Source organism: Hemitrygon akajei, chromosome 23 (genome assembly GCF_048418815.1).
Source record: "Hemitrygon akajei chromosome 23, sHemAka1.3, whole genome shotgun sequence".
In the NCBI taxonomy this organism is placed as follows: domain Eukaryota; kingdom Metazoa; phylum Chordata; class Chondrichthyes; order Myliobatiformes; family Dasyatidae; genus Hemitrygon; species Hemitrygon akajei.
The window spans coordinates 54,101,585-54,119,850 of NC_133146.1; the positions used below are offsets into that span (position 1 = coordinate 54,101,585).

The window sequence follows — 18,266 nt, forward strand, 5'->3', positions numbered from 1 at the left end:
TTTAAATAGTGCTAAATAAAGACTGGCATTTATACAGGAACTGGAATATCATTAAAAATGTGCTATTAATTTCATAAACATATTATCTTATTACCTTAAAATATTTTACATTTTGAAATATTTAAGCAAAGATATATAATTAATCTGTAACTAAAAATTTGCTAAATAGAGTTAGTTTTCTATTAAAGAGATGTCCATTGAGAACAGAGATAAGAAGGAATTTCTTTAGCCAGAAGGTAGTAAATCTGTGGAATTTGCTGCCACAGGCAGCAGTGGACGGCAGGTCACTGGGTGCATTTAAGGCAGAGATTGATAGGTTCTTGGTTAGTCTGGCATGAGAAGATATGGGAAAAAGGGAGGAGAATAGGGTTTAGAGAGAAATGGATCAGCCATGATGAAATAGTGGAGCAGACTTGATGGGCCAAATGGCCTAATTCTGCTCCTATGTCTTATGGTCTAAAAACTTATTTTTACTGCAGAGAAGAATGTGCAACATATTCAGAATACTTTTACAGTAAGAACATTTTGTAAATAGCTTAATTTTTTGCAAAATTATTGATTTCTTAAAATATGTTTGCAAAATACTATTCTCTATAGAAAACAGAGGATATTACTACAACAGGTTTTGGATTTCCATGTTGATTCTTCAGTAGTTACTCTCAGTTCCACAGTATAATAATCCCAAACACTGACAGATTTCTGATAAATAATTACTGTAAAATTGGTCCTATCTTTGGTTTTGTATCTAAGGTTATTTAATTAGCGAAGTAAAAATGTAAAGAATTGTAAACTGATGTGATCAATACGCCAAGATGTTGTGCTTAGCTACAAGTGGAATATTCTTGATGTCCATTAGACATGGAGTTATTCACTGAATTCCTTCAGGCTTCTACACCACAATGTCCTATTACCATTCTGTCAACAAGAACTTTCAAGGACTCATTTTCTTGGAATTAATTATTTACTTTGTTTTTTTTATTTGCACAGTTTGTCTTCTTTTGCTCATTGGTTGTTTGTCAGTCTTTGCCAATGTGTCATTTTTTCATTGATTCTATTGCATTTTACTGAGAATGCCTGCAAGAAAATGCAACCCAAGATAGTAAGTACAGGGTGACATATATGTACTTTGATAATAAATTTTCTTGGAATTTTGATTTGAACTCTGAACTTTGCCAAAACGGCCACCTTCTGCAAGAATCTGTTACAGGTGTAAATTGGGAAAGCAACTACTACCAGCTTTAGGCAACAATCCTTAATGAAGCATAGATTATTTAAATTAATGACAAATAATACTTCAAAAACAAAATAAAGAAAGATGTGTTTAAGAGGGACATACAGTATAAAGAAGTCAAAAAAAGTGTGCTGGAGGTATTGTTTATTTCTTTATTTTATTTCAAGATACAGTGCGGAACATGTTCTTCCGGCCCAACTGCCACACAGCCTACAACCCACCTATTTAATCCTAGCCCAATCACATGACAATTTACAATGACCAATTAGCCTACTAACCTGTGTGCCTTTGGGCTGAGGAAGAAACCCACACATTCACATGGGGAGAATGTAGCAACTCCTTACAGACGGTGCCGGAACTAGCTCCGTTCTCCGGAACACCCCGAGCTGTATTAGCGTTGTGCTATCCGATATGTTACCGTGGTGCCCCAATTACTAATTAAGGCTTTCAATATTGTTGGTACTTCATTTACACCTGATTGAAAAAACTCTAAACTCTTTTTTAATAGGCACATGATGAATAAAAGACTCCAGCACCTCACTCATCATGTGTTTGAATGCCAAGCCCCTTTGATTGGGACAAGGGAAATCCAACAGCAATTCCTAAATTTTGTTTAATTCTGAATTCTAGAAGTCAGTGTGCAGTTAACAAACCATTGATATTCTTTGAAGGAATTACCTAAACATTTTACAAACAACACACCATGATATCTACAAATTATGAATTCCATTGCATTATACACAGAGCAACCTACACTCCCTGAGGTTTAGGCTAAATAGCAGGAGGCTCAGTATCCCAGTCTAAACTTAGTAGTTTAAAATTTAATAATTTAATATTTATTCTATTGGTTAATTTTTATTTCCAAAAATAATTAGGTGGATATGGATATCATTGGGTGCTACTGGTACACAGAGCTCCAACTCACAGTCAGCACTATATTGTAGAACTAATAAAGTGAAATAAGATTCAAATATTAACTCTTAAAAATTCAAAAAATCTGTTCTGCAATATCCTCCTCATTCTTATTTTAAATTAACAACAATAGTTTGTCTGCTGCAATTATTATAATTACCCTGTTAGGGGAACAATTGCTGTCCATATATAGTTTAAAATTCTATGTTTAGGAAAGATTAGAAAATAATTTTTTTAATGAACCCACCTTTCGGAACCCCTCTAACACCTCCTTCATTTTCTCGTATCGCCTGAAGAGGTCCGCCAGAGATTTTTCCACAGAGTTCAGGTCAGACAAGGCCTGGTCCTTTTCCAAGATTAACTGCTGTACAGTGTGATGGGAGATAGATTTTTCTCTGTGATCATCCTCTGCAGAAAACAAAACTCATATCATGCCATTTTACAGGACCATATCTGAACTACAGCTCGAAAAATATTTTGTAAAATAATTGTTAATGGAGAAACACACAGGCCATATCCTGATTATGAATGCCCTAACTATGTACAGCCTATATAAATGAATGAATATTTGGGATACCAGTGGGATGGATTTGCCAGCCTTTGCATTTAAATATACTGCCTGGAAGCCACATCTCAGATATACAACTATTTGAGTTACAGATATTTCCCAGGAAAGGGGTCTGTCATATCCTGAGGAGGAACTGTACAGGAATTTTGTTTGTAATATGCTTTGGAAGCACATTTTAATACTGCAATCCACAAAACTCCAGTACTGGACATTTGAGTCAAAAACACAACAGTTTTCAGCAAAAGTTTCAAAAAACATTCTTTATATGTTATTATTTCTAATACAATATCAAGTTTCTCAACAAACGACATTTCCCAATATACTTAATATGCTTTATGGTAATTATGGTAATCCCCAGAAAACTGATTAGGTTAGAGCACATGGCTGTAATTTGCACTACAAAATAATTCACAAAAAGTAAGTGGGTGCTTTCCTCATCATGAGGAAGATTAAAATAAGGTAAGATAAGACAAAACTTTATATATCCCAAAGGAAATTATTGTTGGAAGGTGCTCAGCCAGAAATATATACTTTAAAATGCAAAATGTAAGCATTGAGGTATGAAGAAGAGTACAAAATGTCCATTAAAAGGTAATGGTGCAATTAAGTCAACAAGTCTGAGAAAGGAAGAATGTTTCTAATCTAAAGATAATGTGCCTTTGAAGTAAACATAATCATTCTCTGGGTAATCAATTGCAGATGATGTTTGGGTAAATAACAGATGAACACACAGTGAGAAAGTTTATAGCAAAGGAAACTGCTTAACATATCCTGGTATAACTTTCAAAACCCTTTTTTACCCATGATAGGCAGCAAATATACTTTCTTTGGCTCGTGCATTCAGGCCAAAATTAAGAAGGAAAGTGATAAGATTAATATGTTGTACGTCTTTGATTGGCAAATGGGGGAGAGTCATTTAAAAGATATCAACACAAATCATCATGGTCAAAACTGGAACTATTTCTGAAGTTGCACCTCCACATTGTATATCAAATGAATCCAGTAAGGTCTCACATATTGCTCAATTCTGTTGTTGGAGCCTCTCTCAGACAATGATATTGGTTGATCTATTGCCCTTAGCACACAATGGAAACTTAAACTTAATAGAAACTAGGCTAAAAGAGGAAGCATAATCCATCTAAAAAATCAGCATTAGAACAAAATAGTGAAAGTGGTCCATTCATTCTATATTTATTAGTTCACAGGATGTCTATAGTCCTGGCAATGCCAGCATTTAATGACCATTGTTAATAATCTGTGAACTGTGGACTAATCAGTGGGATTGAAATCACATATAGGCAAGATTGGGTAAGAGAGACAGAATTCCATCTTTGAAAGACATCAATGAACCAAATATGGGATTTTATGAAAGTCTAGTTAGTTCCATGCTTACAAATTTTCTGATATCATTTTTTAAATTCCACATTTCTTAAATTTTCTTAAAATGTAAAATTTCTTAAATTCAATTCCTCAATTGTTCTAGGATTCAAGCTCTGTTTTCAGCATGTAAACCTTAGTGGCAGAAGAATTTCCATTCTTCAGCAATGTAGTTCAGAACCTTAACCATTATTTTGTGAATATTTTATATTATGGAGCATCTGAGCTAGCATATTTCCTCTTTAACAAAGAAAAATCAAGACCAAGTCTCACATAACCCAGATGAAATTGGTTCACTTAACATAGTGTCATGAGAGGGATCTCTGCCTCCGTAGTTCCTCTTTCCACTCCCTTAACCAATTGGCCCAGTAATCAATGATACATTTAAAAACAAACAAGAGAAAATCTGCGAGATGCTGAAAGTCCAAGCAAAACACAAAATGCTGGAGGACTCAGCAGGCCAGGCAGCATCAAAGAGTATAGTCCACATTTCCGGCTGAAACCATTCTTCAGGACTTTTTTTTCTCAGCCTGAAACATTGACTATACTCTTTTCCATAGATGTTCCATTTAAAAACAATGTGTGTGAAAAGGGAAAAAAAAGAAAAAAAATCTTTGCCTTGGATTATGTGGGATTACAGTTTCTTTCTCCTCTGCTTCCATAGAAAATTTCTACCATTTGGATTTGCATCTTCCTTTGAACATTTTAAAGGACAGAACTACATACTGAAGCATTTGGGTGTTCCAAATGGCTCATCCGATGATAGAAATACTGTGACTTGCACAAGGGCACCAAACTACAATTTATCTACTTATTTGTTTGTTCTTCCTGCTGTTATCAAGGTTAAAATTATGAAAAAAAAATCATAGCTGTATTAAGTTTCAACATGTCAGTATGCAACCTCATATGTCAAAGGAAATAAATCATTACAGCATTGTGGTGAACTACATATACCTGTCTGGACACGCCCCCACCGCTGACTGCTCCTGTGGCTCCTCCTACAGACCGTGGCTCCTCCCACAGACCCCGGTATAAAGGCAATTGGAGCCACAGACCCTTCCTCAGTCTCCAGGATGTCGTGTGATGGTCACTTGCTGCTTGTGCTTTCTTCCAGCCAATAAAAGCCTACCTTAACCCACGTCTCAGAGTTATTGATGGTGCATCAAGCATATAGCCTTAAGTCCCCTAATACTGAACATAGTCATTCAGCATGGCATTGCAGCATTTTTATGTTCTTCTGAATCAAAACGTGAGCTACAATAATACTATCTGTCCTAAAACTTTGCAAAAATATTCCTAAAATTTAGCCAGCTTCATTATGGACGCAACCCTGCCCACCATCAAGGACATCTTCAAAAGACGGTGCTTCAGGAAGGCGGCATCCTTCATTAATGACCCTCACCATCCGGGACGTGCTTTCTTCTCGTTACTACTGTCAGGGAGGAGGTACAGGAGCCTGAAGACCCACACTCAAACAGCGTCTTCCCTTCTGCCAATCAGATTTCTGAATGGTCTTTGAATCCACCTTACCATTCCACATATGCACTATTAATTTACTGTTTTCAATGTAACTTATAATAACTATATTTTATGTCTTGCATGGTATTGTTACCACAAAACAACACATTTCACAACATATGTCAGCAACAATAAAACTGATTTCATCTAATCTTCTAATTATTTATATGAGATTTTACAAATCTATTCTCAACCTCCAACCAAGCCTTGCAAATAATACTTTCAAAGTTGGTCTAAAAGATTTGGTTTATTTTCCCATGAACAGCCTGTCTACAAAAATTCTTCTCATGGGACATGGATATTGTTAATAATGCCAGCATTATTTTCATTAGGAAGTCCCTGTGAGTAGTTTGTGAGCTAGTAACCTAGCTACCTGTATACTATGTAGAGACAGTATTCACTCAGCACAGTTGGGCAAGACATTTTAGGATCTGAGAGTGGTGATTCTGTGGAATTCTTTGCCACAGGCAGCTGTGGAGGCCAAGTCTTCATGTATATTTAAGGCAGAGGTTGATAGATTCTTGACTGGTCAGGGCATGAAGGGATATAGGGAGAAGGCAGGAGATTGGGGTAGAAAAGAAAATTAGATCAGCCATGATGAAATGGCAGAGCAGACTCTGGGCCAAATGGCCTAATTCTGCTCCTATATATTATGATCTTATGGTCTATTTGGACCAAGTTAGGGTGAAGAACTGGCAGAGTACTTCAATGAAAAGTGTGTGACTAAGAAGAAAACTTACAGGAGATCCAATTCTTTCCCCTGGACCAAAACTTGCATTTATCCTGTGGAACACTGGGCCCACCAGCAAGGCCCACAAGCAGAAAGTGAAGGAGAAATGGTAATAAATAAAAAAGAACTTAGATAAGAGACTGCATATTTGTGCTTCAAAATTCCATAACCAGGGTTTATATTCTAATTATTTGCAAACTTCTGTAGAAGTTATGCATGCCAGAATTTCGAATTAGGTCAGCAACATCCTCAGAATGGACACTCATCAAAGTTGAGTGGATAGATCAGGGCATTTTGGATAAGACACCAGGGTTAATAGAAACACAGTGCAGGAACAGGATGGTCTCTGCAAAAGGGGTTAGAATTTCTAAATCAGAAGGGAAAAATGAATAAAATCAATAATACAAAATAAAATAAAAAACGAGAAATATCAGTACTTGTAAGAGAGAAAGTGGGCAGACTGGGAAAAATACTACATTAATCTGCACCAGGTGGGCAATTAATTGAAGAAAGGAATTATGAAATCAGAAACGGAAGTGAATGAGAAATCCCAACAGTCTCTCTACAAGAAAAGGATATTTAAATAAACAATGAGAAATAACAGCCTCAAACAAAAAGACCAATTATTCCCTCTACTCTAAAAAGACAAGAAAATGTATGAGCCATAAATTGTAATTCATAATCTAGACAGATAGATCCACTCTGATGAACAATAGCCAACAAGATGAAGAATTCACTGTCATTGGCACATTTACAATTATTATATTTTGTCTCAATCATCATTATGTAATCTGCAGAGGTTAGACTTTTATACTCTGATAAATGCCCACAGCAAATCTACATTGAAATAAGGGTTGCATCTGGCAAACATAAAAATTCATGATGTTAACTATAGTTACCCTCAAACTATGAGGGTAGAAGAGTGAAAGATGACAGTGTGTCTGTTTTCTGGACTTCGAATTGTTTAATATTATAGAATTTAATCCAGTTTTAGGGAACTGAAATGTTTGGATCATCACATCAGAGAAATTTTTTAAACAATATATATTACAAATAAGGATACCATTTTCATTGGCTAGTGTTAACAAGAAGGAGCATACCCCTGTTTATCTGAACCAAGCACACGCTCTTAGCAAGTTCACCTAATTGAAATAAAGAGTGTTAAGATGGACATTGTCAGAAAAATGAGAAGAGAGGGTACACTGATAAGAAAATAAAGCAAAATTGTTCAACCAACTGTATACACTGCATATCATCCTTCTTAAATAACAGATGAGCAATCAAAATTATTTTAAAAGACATTAATTCTCATAAGGAAAAGGGAACATTTGAATTCAAAAATATATTCAGTTTGTAACAGGTTTTAGCAAAAGAAAATCTGCAGATGCTGGAAATCCAAGCAACACACACAAAATGCTGGAGGAACTCAGCAAGCCAGGCAGCATCGATGAAGGGTCCCGATGAAGGGTCTCAGCCCAAAACATCATTATTACTCTTTTCCATAGATGCTAAGTTTCTCCAGCATCTTGTGTGTGTTGCTTGTAACCAGTCATTAATGGAATTCAGGAAATTAAAGATTTATAACCTTTAGTCTTGTCTAAGAAAACTGATGGAATTTTGACTTGAACATTTCTTAAGTACACTGTTTAGGGAATTGTAGGCTTGCAATAAATGTACAAATTATACATTAGTTAGTATAAATTATTATTGCAGGAATGGAGAGAATGGGAAGGTAGTGTCAAACACTGGCTCCAGTGTATTTCAGTGAAAGAAAACACGATTTCTTCACAGCCAAGTGTTATGCTTTAATGGGGAAGCAGCAAAGAGGAAAAAGGGGCTTCAAGAACTGACTAGAGACCAGTTATAAAACAGAAACTCACCCGTTCACCATCCCAGTATGGAGAATCCATTCAGGAGAAATAAAATAAGAAAATAAAAAAGGACAAAAAAAAAAATCAACCTGCTTTTTGCAAGATTAGATGACTATGATTATAAACCAGGAAAGGAAATAAAGAGGGAAATAAGTAGAATGGAAGTTGCTGATTCTAATTTTGCTGTATCATAAATAAAAGAGAATTGTGCCCCAAATAATGCTGAGAACAAAAAAAAACTGGCAATTTCTCAGCCACATCAGTGTAAAAATATAGTGACAGAATTATTTAGTGATTCTGTAAGTCAAAATCATTCACTTCATTCTCTGCTGCAGTAGGATGTCCTGCTACAATATTCCCTCAGTTTGCATGATTTTGTTTAGGGCACAAGCTGTTAACATTATCCATCTATCAATCCATTAAACATAAAAGGTAAGCTATATTTTCCTATCTGAATAATTTACTCTCTAAATTTCAAACAAGAGAAAATCTGCAAATGCTGGAAATCCAAGTAACACATACAAAATACTGGAGGAACTCAGCAGGTCAGGCAGCATCTATGGAAAAAGTACAGTTGCCGTTTTGGACCGTGACCCTTTGGCAGGACCGGAGAAAAAAAGACGAAGATTAGACTTAAAAGGTGGGGTGCGGGGTTGGGGGTGGGGGAGAAAAACGCAAAGTGAAACCGGGGGGGATGGAATGAAATAAAGAGCTGGAAAGTTGATGGCTGGGGACAAATGGATAAGGGAGTTGTGTAGGGAGTGATCCCTGTGGAAAGCAGAAAGTGGGAGACAGGGAAATATGTGCTTGGTAACGGGATCCCATTGGAGATGGTGGAAGTTTCGAAGAATTATGTGCTGGACGTGGAGGCTGGTGGGATTGTGGGTGAGGACCAAGAGGAACCCTATCCGTGGTAGGGACTCTCTGAATTTGTTTGATATTATCCAAACAAATAAGTCAACAGTTAACCTTTTACCAAAATGAACCTGCATTTATGTGTTGGAATTTTACTGTGGGAAGACGGTACACTTCCATGCCTTCTTCTCATTGCTACTATCAGGGAGGAAGTACAGGAGCCTGAATGCACACACGCAACGATTGAAGAATAGCTTCTTCATCTCCACCATCAGATTTCTGAATGGATATTGAACCCATATCCTCACTACTCATTTTATAACTGGCCACTAGTCAGTTCTTGAAACCACTGATAATTTCCCCTGCTTCACCAGTTGCCTTATTCCTCTTTGCTGCTTCTCTATTGACACATAACTAAGATCTATACATCTGGATATTATACCTCACTACTTTTTTCCCCTCTCTTTTTGCACTACTTATTTAATTTAACATTTTAATATATACTTACTGTAATTACAGTTTTTATTATTTATTGCAATGTACTGCTGCTCCAATAACAAATTTCACAACACATACCAGCGATATCAAACCTGATTCTGATAAGGGCATGCTGACATACAGATGACTATCATTAATCTCCAAATCCACAGATCTGCAAACTTAATAAATGATAGGGGGTTTAAAAATGGAATTGTTTTGATTTTTGTGGAGTTATGTAGTAATGAAGGTGGTTGAGGCAGATACAACAGTGTCTTTTTAGATATATGGAGCTTAGAAAAATAGAGGCTATGTGGTAGGGTAATTCTAGGCAGCTTCTAGAGTTGGTTACATGGTTAGCACAACATTGTGGGGCGAAGGGCCTGTAATGTGCTTTAAATTTTCTATGTTTCTATGTTAATATTATACAAAAGCCAAGTAATTGTGCTAGAACATTATATATCACAGGTTACGCACAGTAGACAGCGCAGTAGTTAATGAAATGCTATTACAGTGTCAGTGATCCAAGTTCAATTTTGCCGCTGTCTGTAAAGAGTGTGTAGATTCTCCCCATGATCATGTGAGTTTCCTCCCACTTTCCAAAAATGTAAAGGTCAGTAGGTTAATTGGTCACACAGGTGTAATAAGGTGGTGTGGGCTCACTGGGCCCGAAGGGCCTTGATTGGACATGGCGTCAAAGATTACGGGGAGAAGGCTGGGATCTGGAGTTGAGGAGGAGAAAAAGAAAGAGGATCAGCCATGATTGAATGATGGAGCAGACCTGATGGGCCAAATGGCCTCATTGTGCTCCTATGTCTTATGGTCTGTTACAATGCTGTATTGTTAGGTAAGACATTTCTGATAGACACATTTCAGGAAAGCTTCAGAAGAAATACTACAATGATTGAAGGAATTCACTCATTAACAAAATCACAAAATTTAGGATAGTCCTTAAAATGGAAAGGTTTTCACCACAAAGTTGATTCAGCAAGAAGAAACACCATATCTTCCAATGACCCTAGTGAGTGGATCAATAGGCTGGAATCTTAGATTGAAAATCATTGGTCCAAGTTCAAATGGAAAAATGAAAATTATTATTGATTTAGATAATTGTCTTGCATCTGGAGGATCTTCCCTGTAAAAGTGGTAGACACTGATTTATTAAGTGATTTTTAAAAAGAGTGGGAGAAGTACTGAAGCATGAAGAACACACAGTATTACTTTCAAGAAATGGGGTTAAAAATGATTGTTCATTCAAGTCAGTCATGATGACTCTACGTTTCTACGACTCTAAGCCACAAATAGATTTTTAAAAGGTTAGCAATAATAAAATGATCTTCAAAACGTGAGCAGATTTTGTGATGTGATGAATTATGATGAACGGCACCTGGACAAACTAAACTTCTTGTAGATTAGCCTGCTGTTTTCAACAGGCATTCTTCATCGAGAGAACCATTTGGTGGAAGCACTTTAACAAAGGCAAAATAACAGTTGTGGAATAAAAATGATATTCCCTCCAACCACTTCCCAGAAGCTGCATGGAGTAGGTGATGAAAGTGTGAAAAAGCATTACTTACCGGGCTTGCCTTGTTTTGCATTGCAAGCAAATGACCAGAAGCAAAGTGAAAGCATAATGGAAAAAGGCAACTAGTTAGGTAAGCAGAAAAAAAACACACCAAATCTGTCAGAAAGGATCAGAAATGTCACTTCTTTTTTAAATAAAAATATTGCAAAAGTGGGAGAAGAGGAAGCAAAAAATAAACTAGATTTTGGAAAAAGCAAAAAAAAGGAAATAGTTACAGCATTACATAGCAGCGAAGAAAGGCTAAAACACCAGAAAGGTGGAAAATTAGATCAACTTCATCACTTCTTTGAGGAGTTGAGCATATTTTAGGATTTGAATATGTTACAATTTAAGAGGCGAGAAAAGGTAACTACACAGTTTTAAGTTTACAAACTTATGGTGGTCTACCAGTATTTGTTGAGGTCTGAGAATATTAATGCTCAAAGAGAAAAGCTGAAGGTGCTATTTGTCAGTCCGCACAAGGCAAAATAAGTACAGCTTCATTCTCCTTTTATATTCCCATTTTCCTGTCCCTTAACCAAAAACAGACACTCAGTCTGAAGCTAAATGCTCACAGGAACCCTTCACTATTTACAATTTTTGTTCGCTGATTTTTAATTATTTCTGATTCCCTACATCATAAAACAACTTAAATAGACGACTGAATTAAGCACAGCCTACTTTACTATAATATGAACCTTCAGAGCCTCTGGATCCCAAGGTGTACAAAGCTGTAGTGTAACTTGTTTAACTTTCTCTTTACCGTGAGTCCACAATTCCTGCCTGCAGTTTTATTTAATGTCACAACCTGAAAACTGCCCTGTAGCTCTGCTACATTTTCTTCCACTGTGAAGGCCCATCACAAATCGCCTGACACCAACCTCCCACCACCACCACCCCACTTCACTGCCTAACCATATGTTCCAATAGCAAGTGGAAGAGTGAAAACAGTACGAGTCACAGTAAAAAAAACAGAGGAAGTAGAATGAAGGTGCATAGTGAACAGAAGATGATGTAGAAAGCCCAACAATAGAAGGTAAAGAGACGTAGTAAGAGAAAGAGAGAAAAAGTGAGTGAGACAGTGATGCTGAGAAAAAGACAAAAATGAGCTAGCCAGAGAACCACCACTTCCTCCCCTCATTCTACACCCCCCTCCCAAATCCTTACATTCTATGGAGTGTGACTGGACAACAGAGAAACTAAATAACTAGATTCAAGAGTAAGACCTGGCAAACCTTTTCACAGAGTGGTTGACCTCAAGGTAAGTTTGTAGTGATGATATTCTGATCCAATGGTAAGTTCACCAATAAGTCACACTGAGCATCAATAGATGATAGATGTAAAAGTTCACACAATTAAAGCCAAATTATGAAAGCATTTACTAGGCATATTCACAATTTTAGTCAACAATCCAATTTGGGGAATTAAGAAATTAACAGTAACATGGTACTTTAATTCGCTGGAATTTATTTGTGCAGTATCAGATTTATCTGAGGAATGATCCAGGATGAAAGATCTTAATTTGAACAACTATAATATGGTCAGAATAGCAAGGAGAACGGTGCAGCCTTGTAAAAGAGGGGAGAGTTTTCAGAGTTTGTGTTTAGCTTTTCATGGATGAATTTATGCAAGCTGAAAGCTTTTGATTTACTTCTTAAAGCAAATGCACTGAGATGCCAAATCAGAACATCACAATTTAGATTTTGGTGAAACACCAAAATTTGTTTCATTTTAATTTAATTAACTTCACCATCTTGGATAATACAGAATAAAGAAACAATTTTACCTATCATTTGAGCAATTGTCTTCTCGTATTCTGCAACAATCCGCCTGTAGACAAGAAAAGCTACAGTGAATAGAGAGGAAATGCAAAGATGCTGACATATAAACTTAAAAGTAATGATTTTAAAGCACAACTTCAAATTTGGTACAGCAGATTTACAACCATCATTGAAAAAATTGCGTTGGGAAAATCATTCTGAAAAAGGTGCTAAAGTTGCTGCTATTGAATAATGATTGAAAAAAATTGCAAAAATGTTTAATATATGTACGTTCATAACAGAATTAGACTTTTGAATATATCATAGTGAAAAACAAGTACAATGCTGTTTCTGATCTTTCAGACAGGTTTGAAGTTTTTGTGAACACAATGGCCTTCAAATTGGATTACACACTTCTTCTGGTGTGTTAATCATTGTCTGGGTAAAGTGCAAATCCCCAACCGGATCCTCTCCAAAAATGATTAAATTGGCAAAAGTACATTAAAACAGAACTGTGATGACTTGCACAGAGTGTTAAGCTAAAATAAAGTCCATATGATTCTAAGTGGGACTCTGCTAACACAACTGCTACAAGTTCATCTTGAGTCAATGACAGGCAGGTATCAGCTACAAAAGGCGTGCTCCCGCAGCAATCAGACAGCAGCCACATGCAGCATGGCTGCCATTGAAGGGCTGCAGAAGAGAGGGACAATGCTCCATAATTTTCACAGAGGAATGTCAAAATCTTGACCAACAAGATACAACCAGTCTGAAAATTCAGTGCACCAGCATCATAACCTAGGGCTGAAGGTTATGATATCCTTGGCCTGAAGGAGTAAATCTGAAAGAAACTTCACTTAAGTAGCGTCTTCAAGTGAGGAACAGAAGAAAGGTCACCTGCATGGGAGGTGTCTTCACAAATTCAACCATGCGCATTCATACAGGGAACACGACTGAACCTGGTAGATGGAGGAACCGTTGAGCTGCAATTCATCTCTATTCACAGTGCCTAAGCTTCAAAAGCCGCATGGGATAGTAAAACAGAAGTATTACCAAGTCTGATTTCTCGAATCGTGTTATCTTTCAGATTTTTGATTCCTGTGCGGGTCACACCAGCGCTCCTGAAATGTGTCTTTGTTTAAGAATATGAAGCATCCTTCATCAGACTGAAAGAACTAACACTGGTGTGGCAACTGCATTGCTGTGGATCTTGGCAAGGCTGGGCTTGAAAGTCTACTCGTGGAGTGCCCGTAGAATGTGTACATTAGCAGTTGAATTTAGTAAAATAACAGTTCTTATTCTTTATAGCACACTCTATGAACATTGTTAGTGGTTTGAGAAATTTGCAGTGAGCTTAGAAGTTGTGCAGTCAGGTCTCCTGGTGTTTGGTGAATCCTTTTAAATCAGGGGTTCCCAACCTGGGGTCCATGGACCCCTTGCTTAATGATATTAGCCCATAGCATAATAAGGTTTGAAACTCCTGGATAGAAATGAAAAAGAGTAATGCATATAGTTGGAGTTATACTTGACAAAAGCTTAATGGAGGTAGGAAGGAATGCTAGGTTTATGTGAGCAAGAGAAGAAAAAGGGTACGTGACTTGCAAAGTCACTGAGTATGTATCGTACCAGACGTATGTCAGCCTAAAGTGAATTGCACACGGAAGTACCCAAGCCGATGCACCAACAGGCACATTTTCAATTGGAAACGATCACTAGTGAGATCTACCACAGATAAAACTGCTTTTATGATTTGTTTACACGTGAAGAACAGGTGCCAAACAATTCAATTTTAAGTTTTATCATATTCCGTAAACTTAAGCTGCAAAACTTGGCACCAAAGTATTCATTTTCCAGACACTTTGGTTGCCAAATGGTCTCTGACATGGCTACTCTATCCATGCATGCATATTTGTGTTACATTGCAATATTGAGGAAGGCTGGTTCCTGCAAACCTAGTAGATAGCAGTGAGCATTATACAGAGTTCAGATAATGATCTCAATCAATGTGCAATGCTAATTGGTGGAGTGGTGCCAAATTGAGGCTAAATATTCCAATTAATGTAACCTCTACGCCTCTCACAGCTGGACATAGAGGTAGAGAGATACAGTATGTAACTCAGAAACATGTCCTTCAGCCCACCAGCTGCATTCTGACCAACAACCACCCATTTGTACTAATCAGATGTGAATCCCCTTTCCATATTCTCCCCCACCCCTGGCTCACCTACACACAGAGGGCAATGAACCTACAACCCTGCGCATCGTTGAAATGTGGGTGGAAATCAGAGCGCCTGGAGAAAACCTGCATGTTAACAGGGAGAAGGTACAAATTCCACATGGGCAGCAGCCAAGGTGAGGATTGAACCTAGTTTCCAGTGTTGTCATGCAGTGGCTCTACCAGCAGAACACCTTTGAAGGGGATGTCAACCATTTACAAATCTGTTGCTGATTCAATACCAATTAATTACTTTCGTGCACTCTCAATATTCTTCTTCCATGTGACTCTGCACATGTCTGTACTTCACCAGATTACCCCTATAAGACATAGGAGCAGAATTAGGCCATTCATCCCATTGAGTCTGCTCCACCATTTCATCATGTCCGATCCCGGGTCCCAATTAATCCCATACACCTGTCCTCTCACCATATCTCTTGATGCCCTGACCAATCAGAATCTGCCACCTTCCGCTTTGAATATATCCATGGACTTGGCCTCCAACATATTCTGTGGCAGAGCATTCTACAGATTCACCACTTTCTGGCTAAAAATATCGTTCTTACTTCTGTTCTAAGGTCGCCCCCCAATTTTGAGGCTGTGCCCCCTATCTCTAGATAGCCCCACTAGAGGAAACATCCTCTCCACATCCACCTTATCCAGTCCTTTCAACTTTCAATAGGTTTCAATGAGATCTCCACATATTCCTCTAAATTCCAGTGAGTGCAGGCCCAAAGCTGCCAAATGCTCCTCACATGCTAGCCCCTTCATTCCTAAAATCATCCTCGCGGACCTCCTCTTGGACTCTCTCCAATGACAATACATCCTTTCTAAGATAAGGATTGTTGACACTACTCTAAGTGCGGCCTGACTCGTGTCTTACAATGCTTCAGCATTATTTCCTTGTTTTTATATTCTATTCCCCTTGAAATAACCCTTCTTGCTACAGCATAGTTGAAGGACTGAATGCTAAGTTTTGTCACTTCAAGCCATTAAACTAATTCTAAAGACACAGGAGTCCGAAATGCAAGTCTAACTTCGAGTTTACTTTAATTCAGGCACACATGTATACATGATAGTGTGATGACGTATCCAATTCAAATATTTATAAATATAACCCACAATGAATTATTTAAGTGAACAGGGATGCTTAATCAACCAATATATATACAAAATTACTCAAACATTACTTAAGCACACACCACTGATAACCTTTCCTCAGAAAAGCAAGTGACCTTAAATAATTTTGGAACGAGATCTGGCTGTAAGTTCTTGGCATGAGCACCAGAGGACTTAAGTAACGGATGGACGGGCAACAGCAAGGCTCGGGCAGCATGCATCGAAAGTACGACCATCTTGCAAGAATACTGCCAGCCCCTCAAGGTGGTGCCTCAGCAATCTCAGTAATTTGTTGAAAGACAAATTGCTGAAAGCTTGCAATAAGGGAAGTGGTTGGGGGAAGAAGGATCAGAGGCAACGACAGCCAAGGAAAGTGATTGGAAGCCTGGACAGGGATGGCTCATGGTGTCCTTGAAAAGCACAGAGAAATTCTGTTCTTCGAAGAGATCAAAAATACAAGATCATGAGAGATCTTGCATGAGATCAGAAGATACATTAAAGCCCTTCTCTTTAAAATCTTCTCTTCCTGTTCCTGGAAGCCACAATGACAGGGCTGACATAATTCACTTGATATTACAATCAGATCCTTTTCATATAATTGAAACCTGATCCACATATCTAAAGAGATTGAGGATATAAGAATCTGTTGTGCAACATATACTCAGTGGCCACTTTATTAGGTACACCTGCTCATTATTGCAAATATCTAAATATTCGCCAGAAACTCAATACATAAAGGCATGCAGACATGGTCAAGGGGTTCAGCTGTTGTTCAGACCAAACGTCAGAATGGGGAAGAAATATGATCTAAGTTACATCGACCATGGAATAATTGTTGGTGCTAATCAGGGTGGTTTGAGTATCTCAGGAACTGCTGATCTCCTGGGATTTTTTACACACAGAAAATGGTGTGAAAAACAAAAAAGCATCCAGTGAGCAGCAGTTCTGTGGGTGAAAACACCTTGTTAAGGGGAGAGGTCAGAGGAGAATGGCCAGACTGTTTCAAGCTGACAGGAAGGTGGTGGTAAGTGAAATAACCACACATAGCAACAGTGGCGTGCAGAAGAGCATCTCTGAACACACAACACATCAAACCTTGGAGTGGATGAGCTACAACAGCAGAAGACTATGAACATAGACTCAGTGGCCACTTTATTAGGTACAAGGTATAATCCAAATTTTACAGAAACTAAAATGTCGTCCAACTGATATCATAAACACAAGAAAATCTGCAGATGCTGGAAATCCAAAGTAACACATACCAAATGCTGGAAGAACTCAGCAGGTCAGGCTGCATCTAGAAACTTGTGTCAATGAAGCCATTAAATATTAAAATTAAAAATACCAACGAATGGTGCCTCTAATCACTAAAAGGTTTAAACTCATGGGTGAAAGTAATTGAGATTTCTTACAAATGCTTCTAACATTGATGACTTAAATCATTTTAATAGAAAGAGCTTTTTACCACGCCATGGTCCTCCACATCCAGCACTGTAACTTTACCATTTCCAACAGTAACACATTTTTCTGTGCTCCCCTCTCCACTTTCCATAGGGGCCGCTCTTTATGTGACTACTTTGTCCACTCATCCTTCCCCATTGATCTCCCTTTTGACCGTTATTCCTGCAATCGTGACAAGTGCCACACTGCCCCTACACCTCCCTTCTCACCACCATCAGGAGCCCCATGCTCTGCTTTTAGGGCAGGTAACACTTTACTTGCGAGCGTCGAGCTCATCTATTGTATGTTCCCAGTGGAGCCTCCTCTACACTGGTGAAACCCAAGATAGACTGGGGGGGGGGGGGGCACTCTGTTAAGCACCTTTGTTCTGTTTCCAACAAAATACAGGATGTCCCCATGCCTGACAATTTGATTTCCCTTTCTCATTCCCATTCTGATATGTTTGCCTATCGCTTCTTCTACTACCTACTACCACGATGTGGCCAAACTCAGGTTGGAGGAGCAACCCCTCATATTCTGATGGCATGAACATCAATTTCTCCAATTTCCACTGTTTTCCTCTCCCCCGCCCCATTCCCCATTCTGGTTACCCTCTCATTCCTTCTCTT

The 18,266-nt window shown here is 38.0% G+C and overlaps 1 protein-coding gene across 9 annotated transcripts in view; it reads right to left on the reverse strand.

Annotated features, from left to right (window-relative positions):
- LOC140715456 (uncharacterized) overlaps nucleotides 1–18,266 on the reverse strand; it is a 274,016-nt gene that overhangs the window by 3,962 nt on the left and 251,788 nt on the right. For all 9 annotated transcript variants that reach the window (XM_073027670.1, XM_073027672.1, XM_073027667.1 and 6 more), the window contains 2 exons: nucleotides 12,890–12,933; nucleotides 2,391–2,551 (listed from right to left, as the gene is read on the reverse strand). In XM_073027670.1, the coding sequence (XP_072883771.1) occupies nucleotides 2,391–2,551; nucleotides 12,890–12,933 (205 nt within the window). The remainder of the gene's footprint in view (nucleotides 1–2,390; nucleotides 2,552–12,889; nucleotides 12,934–18,266) is intronic.